Raw genomic sequence first — 17500 nt, 5'->3', positions numbered from 1 at the left:
TTGAAAAAAAAAGCACATAAAACATCGTCAAATACACATCGACTTATTATTATTACTATATGGACATATTATATTAGCTATAGTATATATATATATAATATATATATATATATATATATATATTATATACAACTTATTATTATATTAAAGACATCGGAAGAAGTGGAGGGAATAAAAATAGGGAAAAGTGACAAAAGTTTTTTTTCAAACGACCAAAACGGCTGAAAAAAAACAGTTTACATTTTTTTTTGACCCCCAAAAATAAAAAGCATGGTCAACGGGAAGACAGCACAAGGGTTAAACCCAGCCCTAGCGTTAGCGTTGCTGTGTTATTGCTATAACCGGTTATAATCAGATTTTAGACTGTATATTATTAATAATATACTCCCCAGCAGACTGTGTTGTGCTGGTCATTTGGTGCCACCTTGTGGCCACAGAGGCACTTTGCAGCTTGCTTGCGGTTGTAACCATAGACTGTATATCAGAGTTTTTCAACGTGTTTTAGGCCAAGGACCCCTTAACTGAAAGAGAGACAGAGCAGGGACCCCCTACTAAATATTTTGTATAAAATAAAGTTGCATATTAAACCGGGCCTTCAATAACATGTAAGGCAGCCTGAAGCCTTTGTACATACCTTTTTGGTGCATAGAATACCAAGCTATTAAAATAATAGTTGTCATGATTTTATAAATCATGTTTAAATGTTAAACATACATGTGGCACACTTAATCTGTAGGATTACCTGTATCTGTGGATGGCTATCTTAGAGACTACCTTACCTATAGGCCAGTTAGCCTATCATCAGTGGGGCTTGATTTACATTTGCTAATAATTTGTTGGATTCATTTTCAGACATTTTAATTTTAGAAAAAAAACTATCAAGAATTTAACAATAATTTGATTTCCCCCCTGCATTAACTCTGAGGACCCCCTGTTGAAGAGCTCTGCTGTATATGAATGGTTGTAACCATAGACTGTATATGAATAGTTGTAAGTTGTAACCATAGACTGTATATGAATGGTTGTAACCATAGACTGTATATGAATAGTTGTAACCATAGACTGTATATGAATGGTTGTAACCATAGACTGTATATGAATGGTTGTAACCATAGACTGTATATGAATGGCTGTAACCATAGACTGTATATGAATGGTTGTAACCATAGACTGTATATGAATGGTTGTAACCATAGACTGTATATGAATGGCTGTAACCATAGACTGTATATGAATGGTTGTAACCATAGACTGTATATGAATGGTTGTAAGTTGTAACCATAGACTGTATATGAATAGTTGTAACCATAGACTGTATATGAATGGTTGTAACCATAGACTGTATATGAATGGTTGTAACCATAGACTGTATATGAATAGTTGTAACCATAGACTGTATATGAATAGTTGTAACCATAGACTGTATATGAATAGTTGTAACCATAGACTGTATATGAATGGTTGTAACCATAGACTGTATATGAATGGTTGTAACCATAGACTGTATATGAATAGTTGTAACCATAGACTGTATATGAATGGTTGTAACCATAGACTGTATATGAATGGTTGTAACCATAGACTGTATATGAATAGTTGTAACCATAGACTGTATATGAATGGTTGTAACCATAGACTGTATATGAATGGTTGTAACCATAGACTGTATATGAATGGTTGTAACCATAGACTGTATATGAATGGTTGTAACTGTATTTATTAAATCAGAATCAGAAAAAGGTTTGTCCTCCTGTTGTCTTCGGGTCAAATTTGGGTCAAATTTGGGTTTCAACCAAATAATAATATAAAAAAGTAACGTGGATGGTTCCCTACAACGCTGTTCACATGTAAAATACATGATCAGCTCACTGCTTTCATTGAATTTTTTGTTTTATTCAGTTTTTTTACATATAAAAGAACATTGAAAAAAGTGACAAAAATTTCGTGAAAAAAATGTATAAAAACGCCAAAAAGCGCTGAAAAAATCTTCGGGAAAAGTGACAAAATAAACTTTGATAAAAGTGACAAAAACTTTGAAGAAAGTGACATAAACATCGAAGGAAAAGCAACCAAAAATGTCTAATTAAAAAAGTTGCTTGATGGTCGACAGGAAGACAACGCGAGGGATTAAGTGGGCCAGACTTACAGTACGTGGTGCATGGTGCAAACATAAATAAACATACACAACATTAATATGAAATAAACAATGAATACAGAACAACAACAGACAGACACCTGCTTCCATGGGGCTAAAAAATAATAACAATAATCAATATTAAAAAGGGGAAAAAGGGGACTGAGTACCCAGGGCCCTTATGTGAGGAGGGCCCAAAAAGATGCTAAAATTAATAGCTGTGGATACAGGGAGGGGTCCATAGAAAATGCCTTTCTACGGAGCCCATAATTTTGAGCTAGGCCCCTGGATTCATTCCCCCAGAACCCATCTGTTTAAAACCACCTACTCCACTTGATGTCAGCTGCTCTGCCTCTGTCTGTTCTGTTTTATTCTTTATTTTTATTTATATTCTTTTGCTGCTTTTAAATGTCTTATGCTTCCCTGTACGGTGTCTTCAGATCCCTGAAAGGTGCCTTTAAATAAAATGCATTATTATTATTATTATTATTATTATTAACTTATCAAAATTAACCAAAGACATATTATCAGTAGTGGCCCATAGAGGGGGCGGCCCTTCTGGCATTTGCCCAAATTCCAGATGGCCAGTCGTCACTGTCTGTGCTTATATTAACCTGCTCACTCCAAAGATCACCAACCTCCCCAACCATGAAAAGGGTGAACATGACATTTCTTTCCAGCCTGTAGAGCAGTAATGGAGCCAGAGTCCACAGACACTCACAGCTAGTGACTCACAGCTTTCTTATTGGCTGCTACTCTTAAATCCAGACTGCAAATGAAAAACTCTACTTATCTTAAATTAACGTAAATGGCATTTGCTCAGTTATACCAGTTACACATTAACACCTGCTAATGTATTTTTATCAACCTTAGTTTGATCCTAATTAAGATAAATAGAATATGTGTTGTATGTTATCTTGTGTACATAAGATCCTGAATCTCCTGATGGGAAACCTGAGCTCATGTTTCCACGGTTTGGACTTTCAGGCAAATGGCACCGAGTGGCACCAATATCAGCTCCCTCATAACTAATATCAGCTCCTTCATAACTAATATCAGCACTAATATCAGCTCCTTCATAACTAATATCAGCTCCTTCATAACTAATATCAGCTCCTTCATAACTAATATCAGCACTAATATCAGCTCCTTCATAACTAATATCAGCTCCTTCATAACTAATATCAGCTCCTTCATAACTAATATCAGCTCCTTCATAACTAATATCAGCACTAATATCAGCTCCTTCATAACTAATATCAGCTCCTTCATAACTAATATCAGCACTAATATCAGCTCCTTCATAACTAAACTCAGCACTAATATCAGCTCCTTCATAACTAATATCAGCTCCTTCATAACTAAACTCAGCACTAATATCAGCTCCTTCATAACTAATATCAGCTCCTTCATAACTAAACTCAGCACTAATATCAGCTCCTTCATAACTAATATCAGCTCCTTCATAACTAAACTCAGCACTAATATCAGCTCCTTCATAACTAATATCAGCTCCTTCATAACTAATATCAGCACTAATATCAGCTCATCCTCTCCTCCTCTCTACCTCTCCTCTCTCCTTCTCCTCCTCCTCCTCCCTCCCTCTCATCCTTTTCTCTCCCTCTTCTCCTCTCTCCCTCTTCTCCCTCGCCAAACGTGGAGAAGAGAACAAAAGCTGACAATTTAGTCTGGCTAGACAAGGAGGTGGCACAACAGGGAGTCCTGCCAGTCTATACATATAATATACATATATATATATATATATATATATATATATATATACATATATATATATATATATATACACACATATACATATATATATTTATATATATATATATATATATATATATATATACACACACATATACATATATATATTTATATATATATATATACACACATATACATATATATATATTTATATATATATTATATATAGATAGAATATATAAAGACATATATAGACATAGGAGCGATTGTCTTCATGAGTATCCTGTACCTAGAGAGAAGTCATATCCACAGGAGAAAGACGCTCTCCGTAACAGTCCGATATGATCAAAGCTGAAAGCAGTCCGGACCCTGTACAGGCAGGCTGGGGACCCCCAACGGGCGAGTAATCATCTATATTTATATTTATGTAACAAGATTTTTGGGGGCGGGGTCACCAGCCACCACGACAGTAGAGGCTGCAGACTTTTAGACAGGAACGTGACCGTAGAGCGTTTTTAAGATTTCCACTCTGGAGGGTGGTTTCACAACGACGGTGACAAAAACATCATCACCGTCTAAACGAAAGGCTCATCTGATAAAATATTTTGTCTTTTTCACCCGCGAGCGTATTCGTGTAAACAGGGCCTAAATTTAACGGTAAAGACCGCTAAACTTAACCGTCACCCTAATTTAATAACACATCAGACGAACATCATACGGTGTGCAAGTTTTCACATAAAACCGTTAACAAGAATGCATTGAACCCAAAAACTCACCAGGGTCTAGAAATACTTTGCACTTTATTTTAAAATCGATCACCATACAAGATACATACAAAGAAAGCATAATTTCTGTTGCTATGTTACAAGCTGCATCGTAGCAACAACATTCTCACTAGTGTAGATTTCTGGGTCTAAAAGGCCAGCCTTTGTTTCATTATCACGATAAACAGAGTTATCGTGCCACTCCATATTAATCAGTCCTTCCAGAAAAATTTGTTTTTTTGTGATTGTTGAGGGTAAAAATCCTTGATTATGCGGCACGTTTTCTTAAAAAATGCAATGGAATATGCTATATATGATATTTATGCAATTTTATGCGATGAAATTGGAGGAACTTGCAAAAACTGCAGTTTGATGAAAAAGAAAAAACAGTAATTATGAATTATGCGATCGCATAATCACGTTTTTCTGGAGGGACTGGTTAACTGGCTGTGTGTATAAATGATCTCTGCTGAAGTAGGCAGTGTGTAAAGGCTTCTTAAGAAATAATCAGGTACATTCATATACAGCATCTATTACATAGATTTAAATGTGGTAAAAATAGACTTGTTATGTCGTTCAGTAATTCTGATTGCACAAAATCTGACATTAACTGTCTTTATTGATGAGGCATTGTTTGCAACATAAAGGCTCAGCTCCTTCTCTCCTCTAGAGGCCAACAGGAAGTAGAAAGACTCCAGTGATTACACAGATCCTCATTGGGCCGTCGCCATCTGCAGTTAGTCCCCCCCCATGGACTTTATTCTGCAGAAGAGGATCATGGAGACAACCATGGCGCAGATCTGAGGAGAACATATATATGTGTATATATATCAGTAAAACACACAATTAGAGAGCAAAGTAAGATATACTATTACATATATTTGTTTTCATAGCTAATCAAGTGTTGATTTTAATTTTGAATGTATTTGCAATATCTTATAATAGATATTATTTCACATTTATGCATGACACAATATATTCAGTCTCACTGATGTGTCTCTGTATGTGTGTGTGTCTGTGTGTGTGTGTGTATTATATTGATGTAGGATGTGTGATGTGTCTTGTTGTTTAGTTAGATGTTGTCATGTTTTTACTGTTTGATTTAAAGTGTGCCCTGCCTGGGGACTGCAGATATCATTTTATAAAACTAGTGCTGTGATTGCTTGGCCTGTGGTGTTGCTGCTTTTAGAATTGATCAAAACCAGAGTCTACCCCAAAATGACTTACAGAAGGACCCTGAACCACTTAATATGCAACTCCACTGTATAGCCTACTATCTATTGACTTAGTGTAGGCTACGGCTACATCAGAGGAAGACATAGGCGCCGATACCAGCACCCGCTGAGCACCCACTCGTCCAGACTGCTTCTCGGATCGTTAAGGAATTTAACATTTCAGCAGAGGTGTTGATTTCCATACAGGTTTAGTGGCTTGACGGTTAACGGTGAAGTAGGGGATTTATTTTGCGGGGGGGGGTGTGTTGGTGACTCAATTAACCCGACCCAGGGGGAGTCTGGTGAAATCTGATGTAGGCTATCTGCCCGGTTCAGCTCTGAGATGGTCTTGCATTGCACAGCGCTCTGAAGGAATAATCTCAGAGATTAGGCTACGTTATGTTCTGCCAGCTCACAGCAATTTAATATAATATCAGGAAAAGAGTCAGAGGGCTGATGTGCAGGTTACCTCCCCCCCCCCAAACAGGGACACATACACAGATACGTCTCGCCTTATCACGCTCTGTCTGCACTTGTTGTAGCTGGTTGTGCTTTGCATGTGTGGAATTCTGAAACGTCCTCAAATTCGGGAATAGTCGTTTGTTTATTCAAAGTCAAAGACAGTCCAAAGTAGTGCTACTTTGCACATTTTTGCTGCCAAAGCTCCGCTTCTCTCTCTCTCTCTCTGTGGGGGGAGGGGGAGTGGCCAGCGGCTAGAGCGGCAAAAGCCAATGTGTGCTTGTTTTACCAATATACAGTACAGGCCAAAAGTTTGGACACACCTTCTCATTCAATGTGTTTCCTTTTTATTTTCATGACTATTTACATTGTAGATTCTCACTGAAGGCATCAAAACTATGAATGAACACATATGGAATTATGTACTTAACAAAAAAGTGTGAAATAACTGAAAACATGTCTTATATTTTAGATTCTTCAAAGTAGCCCCCCTTTGCTTTTTTATTAATAAGGGAAAAACTTCCACTAATGAACCCTGACAAAGCACACCTGTGAAGGTAAAACCATTTCAGGTGACTACCTCATGAAGCTCATTGAGAGAACACCAAGGGTTTGCAGAGTTATCAAAAAAAGCAAAGGGTGGCTACTTTGAAGAATCTAAAATATAAGACATGTTTTCAGTTATTTCACACTTTTTTGTTAAGTACATAATTCCATATGTGTTCATTCATAGTTTTGATGCCTTCAGTGAGAATCTACAATGTAAATAGTCATGAAAATAAAAAGGAAAGTCATTTGAATGAGAAGGTGTGTCCAAACTTTTGGCCTGTACTGTAAGTGACATCACGCTCTGTCTGCACTTGTTGTGCTTTGCATGTGTGGAATTCTGAAACGTCCTCAAATTCGGGAATTGTCATTTGTTTATTCAAAGTCAAAGACAGTCCAAAGTAGTGCTACTTTGCACATTTTTGCTGCCAAAGCTCCGCCTCTCTCTCTCTCTCTCTCTCTCTCGGGAGTGGCCAGCAGCTAGAGCAGCAAAAGCCAATGTTGTGCTTGTTTTACCGATATATATTTAACGATATCTTTTGCATTTCTAATCCAAACAACGTCAAACTTGGCACTGCACTTACTCGTGCCCGTAGCAAGACACCTGTGAAGTTTGAAATCCATCAGACTAACGGTTCGAGAGATGTGCGCTTAACACCCAGACAGATGGACAGACAGACAGACGATGCTTGATGCTGTCTATGTCCTGATTACTGTTGGGAAAACACTTTTATATTTTAGGAAACTCACAAACAGAAGAATCTGTCTCTCGTGCATCGACCTGCTCTGTGCGTGGCCACGTTGGGAAAAGTTCGGGACGGTTCACCTCTCGCAGCGGTTTGACGGGACTAGGCCGGCTGGTCGCGCTGTCTGTCGTGTCCATAAACACGTTTCTACAGATGGATCGCCCCGGTTACCAGCACTGCACGCTAGTGGGCTCGCCACCAGTTTCTCTTCAACGAGCACAGCACTGGAGAGGATGCTCCGCCCTCCTACAGCCTCGATGGCTGCAGCTGATTGGACGAAAGAGTCACGTGGGTCTGGTTTGTCATGGCGTCTCGTTCAGAATCCGATCTCATATTGGACTAAAATAGTTTCACCGAAACGTGTTTCTGAAAACATGTGAAGAGAGAAATAGGCCGTGCAGTTCCTGAATCTGTCTTCATCTCAGATCAACAAAGGTCAGTTCAGAAGATTTTTATCAGATTTTGAGAGGCGGCGAGCTGAGACAGCCGCTCCTCATTTGCATAAAGTTGGCTTGTTTCACCTTTATGCAAATGAGGAGCGGGCGACTCAATGCCCTGCCTCTCCAAAGTCCCTGCGACGCTCCCAGAATGCATTGCACGGATACTCCCGTAGAGATGAATTGGACACACACATCCAGCCATTAGAGCTGCAAAGATGAATCCATCAGTTGTCAACTATTAACTATTATTATGAATCGCCTTAAAAACTATTTTGTATTTTTGTCCTTTTATATGAGGGTAAAGTAAAGTAAAGTAAAAATAAATACACCACTAACAAGGCTTAAAATATCACCACACTGCCACGGTAACATAATGAGATCCCTACATGTAAACACAAGCATTGAGAACTTTGTAAGTGGACAGACAGTTTATTATAAAGACAGTAGTGTTCACGTATACGTGCGGGCGCCATCTTGGGAAAGCAGTCACGACCAGTCGAACCACGGACGCCGTGCAACCAGTAACCAGTAACGTAGCTCTGTTACTGGTTACTGGTTGCACGGCGTCCGTTACATGTAGGGACCTCGTTGTGTTACCGTTGAAGTGTGGTGATATTTTGAGCCTTGTTAGTGTTGTAGAAATAGAGATTTATTTTTACTTTACCCTCTGCCCTGACGACTAGCGCTATAAGCTAATTAGCGGTTTGCGATAAAACTGGTCACACTGGATTAGCATGAAAACAGATCCCAGAGATCGGTGGACTCGGTACAGCTGTTATTACCCCCTAGGCTCATTTTGTGCCGGATTTGTCCTTTAAGAAGCTGGAATCAGAGAACTATTTTCATATAAAATGACTCCAATCGCTTATCAAAATAGTTTTTAAGGCGATTCATAATAATAGTTAATAGTTGACAACTGATGGATTCATGTTTGCAGCTCTAATGGCTGGATGTGTGTCCATTGTCAGCGTCATTTCCCTGCTTCCCATTCATCTCTACGGGAGCAGCCGTGCAATGCATTCTGGGAGCGTCGCAGGGACTTTGGAGAAGCAGGGCATTGAGTCGCCCGCTCCTCATTTGCATAAAGGTGAAACAAGCCAACTTTATGCAAATGAGGAGCGGCTGTCTCAGCTCGCCGCCTCTCAAAATCTGATAAAAATCTTCTGAACTGACCTTTGTTGATCTGAGATGAAGACAGATTCAGGAACTGCACAGCCTATTTCTCTCTTCACATGTTTTCAGAAACACGTTTCGGTGAAACTATTTTAGTCCAATATGAGATCGGATTCTGAACGAGACGCCATGACAAACCAGACCCACGTGACTCTTTCGTCCAATCAGCTGCAGCCATCGAGGCTGTAGGAGGGCGGAGCATCCTCTCCAGTGCTGTGCTCGTTGAAGAGAAACTGGTGGCGAGCCCACTAGCGTGCAGTGCTGGTAACCGGGGCGATCCATCTGTAGAAACGTGTTTATGGACACGACAGACAGCGCGACCAGCCGGCCTAGTCCCGTCAAACCGCTGCGAGAGGTGAACCGTCCCGAACTTTTCCCAACGTGGCCACGCACAGAGCAGGTCGATGCACGAGAGACAGATTCTTCTGTTTGTGAGTTTCCTAAAATATAAAAGTGTTTTCCCAACAGTAATCAGGACATAGACAGCATCAAGCATCGGCACCAGACTGCATTTTATTTATTTATTCATCTTATTTGTTAGGGACCATGTACAGTTTTTAACATAAATGTTGCCATTTGATGCATTGTACCAGAGTTATTACTTAATATATCTGTCTATAATTTCAGTTGGTCTGTCTGTCCATCTGTCTGGGTGTTAAGCGCATATCTCTCGAACCGTTAGTCTGATGGATTTCAAACTTGACAGGTGTCTTGCTATGGGCACGAGTAAGTGCAGTGCCAAGTTTGACGTTGTTTGGATTAGAAATGCAAAATATATCGTTAAATATATATCGGTAAAACAAGCACACATTGGCTTTGCTATAGCCGCTGGCCACTCCCCAAAAAAAAAAAACCCAGAGAGAAGCGAAGCCTTTGGCAGCAAAATGTGCAAAGTAGCACTACACGCCTTAAAAAAATAAAAACGACTATTCGAATTTGAATAAAGAACTTCAATACCACACATCAAACACAGCTACTACAAGCTGCAGACAGAGCGTGATAAAGCGAGACGTATCTGTGTATGTGTCCCTGTTTGGGGGGGGGGAGGTAACCTGCACATCAGCCCTCTGACTCTTTTCCTGATATTATATTAAATTGCTGTGAGCTGGCAGAACATAACGTAGCCTAATATCTGAGATTATTCCTTCAGAGCGCTGTGCAATGCAAGACCATCTCAGAGCTGAACCGGGCAGATAGCCTACATCAGATTTCACCAGACTCCCCCTGGGTCGGGTTAATTGAGTCACCAACACACCCCCCCGCAAAATAAATCCCCTACTTCACCGTTAACCGTTAACATGTAGGGACCCTCATGATGCTACCGTGACAGTGTGGTGATATTTTGAGCCTTGTTAGTGTTGTAGAAATAGAGATTTATTTTTACTTTACCCTCTGCCCTGACGACTAGCGCTATAAGCTAATAAGCGGTTTGCGATAAAACTGGTCACACTGGGTTAGCATGAAAACAGATCCCAGAGAACGGTGGACTCTGTACACACGTTATTAGCCCCTAGCCTCATTTTGTGCTGGATTTGTCCTTAAAATGTGAATATTTTCTTTCTTTTTTATATGAAGATCCCAGGGTGGTCCCAGGGTGGTCTGCCGGGAGGCGAGGGACTCTGCCTCTCTATAGGGGGCCCTGCACATAAGGTGGGGGAGAGATAAAGTCGTACCTCCAGCACTGCAATTCCCAGGGCCACCGCCACAATGGCCACCGTGTTATCATCAATCAGCTTCTTGATCTTTGGGAAGCAGCCGGTGATCGTCTGAGGAAAACAAAGAGGCAGAAGGACACGTTATTGATCCAGAAAGGTTTTGGATTATGCACGTGAATGTTCCTGTTGTTTTATCCTCAGCTCCATACCATGGTATTTCCAGAACATGTGCTGGTCATGCCTGGGCAGCACTGTGGAGGAAAGCCGTTGTTGTTGTTCACATAATACGGAGAGCCCACGAAGTCGGAGGAGTTGTAGAATCCACAACATTGTAACTACCGTGGACACAAAGAGAGTTACGTTACATAAAGCATCAGTGAAATAGTGGGACAACGATCGCATTTCCTCACTACCTAGACCACAGGTGTCAAACTCGAGGCCCGCGGGCCAAATACGGCCCCTTGCCAGTTTTCATCTGGCCCACATATCAGTTTAGGTTAACAACAAGTTTTGGCCCGTCTATATTATGCGCCGAAACCAAAAAGACAGAAACTGTTTTCAAACTGTAATTACGCGACTCTGAAAACAGAATTTGGCAGATTTGCCGACTTTGACATTCAGAAATTTGCTAAAACTCTACGAAGGAACTTCTTTGCTGACTTTTGTCAACCAAACTGTAAGTGACAAAGCTGTATGAGACAATATGCAACAATACAGTCAACAGTTTTTTACTTTCAATTAAATAAAAGCATGTCAATAAACTAAACATGCCTGGCCCTTAATGTGATTCTCAGTTTCTAGTGTGGCCCCTAGTGAAACTGAGTTTGACCCCCCTGATCTAGACAAATATTTGCACTAATGGTATATTGACTCTTTACTATATTCTGCATTTAGACAGACTGACTGTTCATATTCTCTGTTATTACTGACCCACATCACTACTAGATTACATCTTGCCGTATCTGTATAACTTCTCAGCATTCATTTAGACTATCTATTTACATATACTGCATTATAACCACAATTTCATTTGCTTTAAAGTACAGTTTAACTGTATTCTGACTCTCTGACTGCCCCTTGCAGATTTAGATCCGGCCCGCTTATCAATTAGATAAGGGTTCACAATACGTTTTGGTCCGCCTAGTTGTGCTCCAAACCAAGAACACTGGAAAGTGTTTTTTTAAACTGTAATTAGCTGACATTCAAAGCAGAATTTGGCAGATTTGCCGACTCTGAGACTCAGAAATTCCCCCAGAAGGAACTCTTTTGATGACTTCTGAAGGGCTTCATGTTAACAAAAATGTCGGAAAAAGCAACAAATTTACAAAAAGGTGACAAATGTCTGAGAAAGCCACAAAAATGAGGAAAAAATCTACCAAAATGTAGAAAAAAGAAGTGACATGCAGTAACAAAAGCACATCAGTAAACTCTCCATGTCTGGCCCTTGGTGGGATCCTCTTTTTCCAGTGTGGCCCTCTGGGAAAATGAGTTTGACCCCCCTGTTATAGACTGTCTATTCATGCATATTATGTTATCACCTTTCCACCTTTGCATTTCCACTGACGTATTTACTTACACCTCACTTTGCGCCGGCTTTGTACTGCCTACCCGACCTGTATTTATGCAGCCTATTGTATTCTGTGTTCCTGTATTGTATTGAATGTGAAACTGTATGTTGTCGTGTACGCTTAAGCTTTTCTTGGCCAGGTCACCGGTGCAAATGAGAACCTGTTCTCATCGGCCTACCTGGTTAAATAAAGGTTAAATAAAATAAAAAATGAATTTCGTTCAGCAGAATGACTGTCATGGTTTTGGGTTTGAGTTTCTGTTGGTTATTTGGCTGTTATTGTTGTGTATTTGTCCCGTGTTTCCTCCCTTGTCTTGTCTAGCTGTAGTTCCTGTGTGTCTGTATGTTCTGTTTCCTGTTTTATTTTGACGGTTCGGGTTTCTGTCTCGTCTGTTTTACTGTCTTTGTCTGTTTTCCCGCCTTTTTGGATTGTTGTGTCCAGCCCTAATGTGCTTCACCTGTTCCCTCTCCTTGTGTCAGCTGTCTCTCGTTACCTCATTACCCTCTGTATTTAGTCTCTGTCTTTCCCTTGTCTGTTGTCAGATCGTTTTTCTGTTTATGGAGTGTCTGTTTGTTAGTTTCATTTCATTTATTTATTAATTTGGGGACAATGCAAACAGACATAGTGTCAAAACAAAGCTTCTCACTGAAGGGCTGCATAAAAAGTTTATAGCAGATGCTAATTTTCAACTCCAGTCCCTGGTTGGGCTTTTATACACAATACAATTTACATACTTAACTATCTCAATTCAAAATAAACATAATAAATAAACAACTCCAGTCCTAATACAAATAATATGAACATGATATAAAAACAAGCATATCATATACAATTCTTACCTACTTACAATAATTAAAAATGAGTACAGTTTTGGGTTTGTTTTTGAGCCTAAAAGTAAACACTTTAAAGTCAGTTACAGTCTTGATGTCAGATGGTCATGAGTTTAGAGCTCTTCACAGAGAAGCTCTAAAAAGTTACCCGTTTAGTTTCTGTGTTTTTGGTCCCTGTTATTCCCGTTTTTACTTTCACGTGTTTCTGGATTTTTCGTTGCCTGCTGTTTTGCTGGACACCTCTTGTTTGTATTTAGTTATTATCATTAAATATTCAAGCTCTACTCTGCCCGCTGCCTCTGCTTTTGGGTCTACCCTACTCCAGAACCTGACAGTGACATACCGAGTTCATTGTGGTGTTCCACAGTCCGGTGACGTCGGGATTCTGCCCGTAGTCCTTCCTGATGTTCTGAACTGCTGCCGTGCCGAGCTTGTTGAACAAGTCGTCGGTCTGAAATGCAAACACACACAGCAGCTGTTGGATCCACGAAGGCAGCATCTGTCTGGATGATAATCTGGAGACTGTGCGTTATCTTACCAAGGGTCTGAATACCAGAATCACGATCGCTCCTGCAACCTCCGCTATAAACACCACCAGGACTATGATGAAGAACTGGGAACATTAAAAAGAATGTTAAACCTTTTAGTCATTTTCCATTTATTTCACTGTATGAATTCCTCATCATCGGCATTGTGTGCATGCAGCATTTGGCACATTAAATAAACTGTGAGTGAGAGAATTCCAGAAATTACAAGAAGTAAAATTCAAAATATCGCAAAAAGGTTTGTGACAGAAACTGTGACAAAAGTGGAAACAGACTTACATCAATCATGACATACAGTAAAGGCCAAAGGTTTGGACACACCTTCTCATTCAATGCGTTTCCTTTTTATTTTCATGACTATTTACATTGTAGATTCTCACTGAAGGCATCAAAACTATGAATGAACACATGTGGAATTATGTACTTAACAAAAAAGTGTGAAATAACTGAAAACATGTCTTATATTTTAGATTCTTCAAAGTAGCCACCCTTTGCTTTTTTTGATAACTCTGCAAACCCTTGGTGTTCTCTCTATGAGCTTCATGAGGTAGTCACCTGAAATGGTTTTACCTTCACAGGTGTGCTTTGTCAGGGTTCATTAGTGGAAGTTTTTCCCTTATTAATAAAAAAGCAAAGGGGGGCTACTTTGAAGAATCTAAAATATAAGACATGTTTTCAGTTATTTCACACTTTTTTGTTAAGTACATAATTCCATATGTGTTCATTCATAGTTTTGATGCCTTCTAATGAAAAGAAACATATACAATATAAAAAAAAAAAAAAAAAAAAACCACTGAATGAGAAGGTGTGTCAACTCGACCTATTACTGTACATGAAACACCTAACTTAAAGGTGCACTATGAGTTCCTGCGTGGTTTCAGCGCGATTTAATTTGTGTCTCAAATGGTAGTCATCTCTCCTTGATCCGCTAGCTGCCTGGCACCTGAACACACCGTGAAAAAGCCCGGCCTCAGGAGACACCACAGGGCTCTTAAAGGTCAAACAGACACTAGGGGGCACAGGCTGTGCACCAAAATACAACAAACCACGTTCCAGCCAATCACCGACAAGATGGTTGGGGGAGGGGGAGGGGCTTAGTGACAGTCAGTCAGTTAGTCATGACAGTAAAGGCTCTGACCCCCCAACCAGATGGCAGACTGTCAGCAGTAGAGCCAGTCAGCTGATCAGTCTCCCCGAGTCGGTCCAGAAAGTTGAACACACCGAAGAGACGAGACCTAATACGTCTCCATAGCAACAGGCGGCGCTAATCTGTGTTGTCGCCCAAAAAATGAAAACCGGCAGCTGATTGGATGAACGCGTCACATGGGTCTGGCTGCTCCCTGACCATCATGGCGTCTCGTTCAGAATCTGATCTCATATCAGACTAAAATAGTTCACAGACACATGTTACTGGAAACATCTGGAGAGAGAGATAGGCTGTGTGTGTGTCTGTGTGTGTGTGTGTGTGTGTGTGTGTGTGTGTGTGTGTGTGTGTGTGAGTGTGTGTGTCTGTGTGAGTGTGTGTGTCTGTGTGTATGTGTGTGTGAGTGTGTGTGTCTGTGTGTATGTGTGTGTGTGTGTGTGTGTGTGTGTGTGAGTGTGTGTGTGAGTGTGTGTGTCTCTGTGTGTCTGTGTGTGAGTGTGTGTGTGTGTGTGTGTCTCTGTGTGTCTGTGTGGTGTTCTGTGTGTGTGTGTGTGTGTGTGTGTGTGTGTCTCTGTGTGTGTGTGTGTGTGTGTGTGTCTTGTTGTGTGTGTGTGTGTGTGTGTGTGTCTCTGTGTTGTGTGTGTGTGTGTGTGTCTCTTGTGTGTGTGTGTGTGTGTGTGTGTGTGTGTGTGTCTCTGTGTGTGTGTGTGTGTGTGTGTCTCTGTGTGTGTGTGTGTGTGTGTGTGTCTCCTGTGTGTGTGTGTGGTTCCTGAATCTGTCTTCATTTCAGATCAACAAAGGTCAGTTTAAAAAATGTTCATCAGATTTTGAGAGGCGGCGAGCCGAGACGCCCGCTCCTCATTTGCATAAAGTTGGCTTGTTTCAATTTTATGCAAATGAGGAGCGGACAGTTTAAACAGATATCAGTTCTTCTACTGGAGATAAAAACACTTGTGTGCACAGAGATCACTTTTGGCCCAAAACTCAAACACTTAAAAACCAAAACCTAGCGGAGCAGATGTAGCCTCAGCCTTATAAAAGGTAGTGGAAACCAGGCAATCTTCGTGCTAAGCTAACCGGTCCACTGGCAGTATAGCTTCCTATTCAGAGTACAGATCACAGAACGACCTACCAGCATCAGCATACACTTGCTCTCTCTGACGGCTCCACAGCAGCCCAGGAAGCCGATGACGAGCAGCAGAGCTCCGATGGCGATCAGCAGGTAGCCCACGTTGAGCACCTGGCTCAGCTGCGACGGCGCGTTGTCGATCTTCCCGAGGAAGGTGAAGATGGAGCCGCTGTCCACCTTCACCCAGATCCCCACGCCCAGGATGGCAGCGCCCGCCAGCTGAGGAGAAGAGGCAGCAAGAGAGGAAATCACAAGGATTAGAAAGGACAGAACATTGTACATTTTGTACATTTTGATACTTCAAATCAGATTTTGCCTCAAAATGCCGCACTGATTCATTTCTGTGTCCAAAAAGTTAAATTATTTTCTCTGCACTTTGCATCTTTTACACCGAAACCTACAGTACTGGTGGAAGTAAAATGTAAACGTGGCAATGTTTTCTACATAGAAATGTTTTCATCATGACTTCGCGGAAACATACACGCCAACTTTCTTTGTACATTTTATTTTCACACGTTTTCTGTACAATTGTACATAGCGCAACAGTGCTGCCATGTACATAAATACACAAATATACAGCACAATATACATTAGCTACACAAAGATCTTCTACCCTCTCCCCACCCTCCCCAGTCCCCACGCATCCTCATGACCTATCCCTACAAGTATACATTTGGAGTAAAGTGAGCCTACATTTTATTCTTGTCTTTTAATATTTTTAATTTGTTTATTAATGTTTTTAAATTGTTTTTAATTGTCTTCTAACTGCTATTTAATGTTTTATGTAAAGCACTTTGAATTGCCCTGTTGCTGAAATGTGCTCTACAGATAAAGCTGCCTTGCCTTGCCTTACATTTTGCCGCCCACAAACAAAAAGACAAGGTAGGGTACATCCTACATGCAGACGAAATGCCACATAAAGAAGCATAAGAAGAGAAAGAAAAGAATAAAATCAAACATATACAAAATGAAAAAGTTAAATATAAAAATAAAAGAAATAGATAATTAAATACAGGCAAGTCATTTTGTTAACCTCAAGTTAGCACTACACCTCTTCCCAGTCCACTGCAGAAACCTCATCAAAATAGTCCATGAAAGATCCCCAGGTAACACGCTACCTTCTAAAGCCAAGTGGCATGTTACCTGGAGACTAGAGCTGGGCAATATATCGATATTATATCGATATCGTGATAGGAGACTAGATATCGTGATAGGAGACTAGATATCGTGATATGAGACTAGATATCGTGATAGGAGACTAGATATCGTGATAGGAGACTAGATATCGTGATATGAGACTAGATATCGTGATAGGAGACTAGATATCGTGATATGAGACTAGATATCGTGATATGAGACTAGATATTGTGATAGGAGACTAGATATCGTGATATGAGACTAGATATCGTGATATGAGACTAGATATCGTGATATGAGACT

General features: G+C 40.4%; 1 protein-coding gene across 4 annotated transcripts in view; it reads right to left on the bottom strand.

Moving 5' to 3' along the window:
* Window positions 1-4630: 4630 nt before the first annotated feature.
* The window catches only part of tspan35 (tetraspanin 35), a 22693-nt gene continuing 9823 nt past the window's right edge, over window positions 4631-17500 (bottom strand). For all 4 annotated transcript variants that reach the window (XM_039823786.1, XM_039823788.1, XM_039823785.1 and 1 more), the window contains 6 exons: window positions 16064-16279; window positions 13781-13855; window positions 13586-13693; window positions 11054-11179; window positions 10863-10955; window positions 4631-5411 (listed from right to left, as the gene is read on the bottom strand). In XM_039823786.1, coding sequence (XP_039679720.1) covers window positions 5349-5411; window positions 10863-10955; window positions 11054-11179; window positions 13586-13693; window positions 13781-13855; window positions 16064-16279 — 681 coding nt within the window. In that variant the 3' untranslated portion in view covers window positions 4631-5348. The remainder of the gene's footprint in view (window positions 5412-10862; window positions 10956-11053; window positions 11180-13585; window positions 13694-13780; window positions 13856-16063; window positions 16280-17500) is intronic.

This window comes from Perca fluviatilis, chromosome 15, assembly GCF_010015445.1.
Source record: "Perca fluviatilis chromosome 15, GENO_Pfluv_1.0, whole genome shotgun sequence".
Classification (NCBI taxonomy): domain Eukaryota; kingdom Metazoa; phylum Chordata; class Actinopteri; order Perciformes; family Percidae; genus Perca; species Perca fluviatilis.
This window is presented reverse-complemented; position numbering and strand designations above follow the sequence as displayed.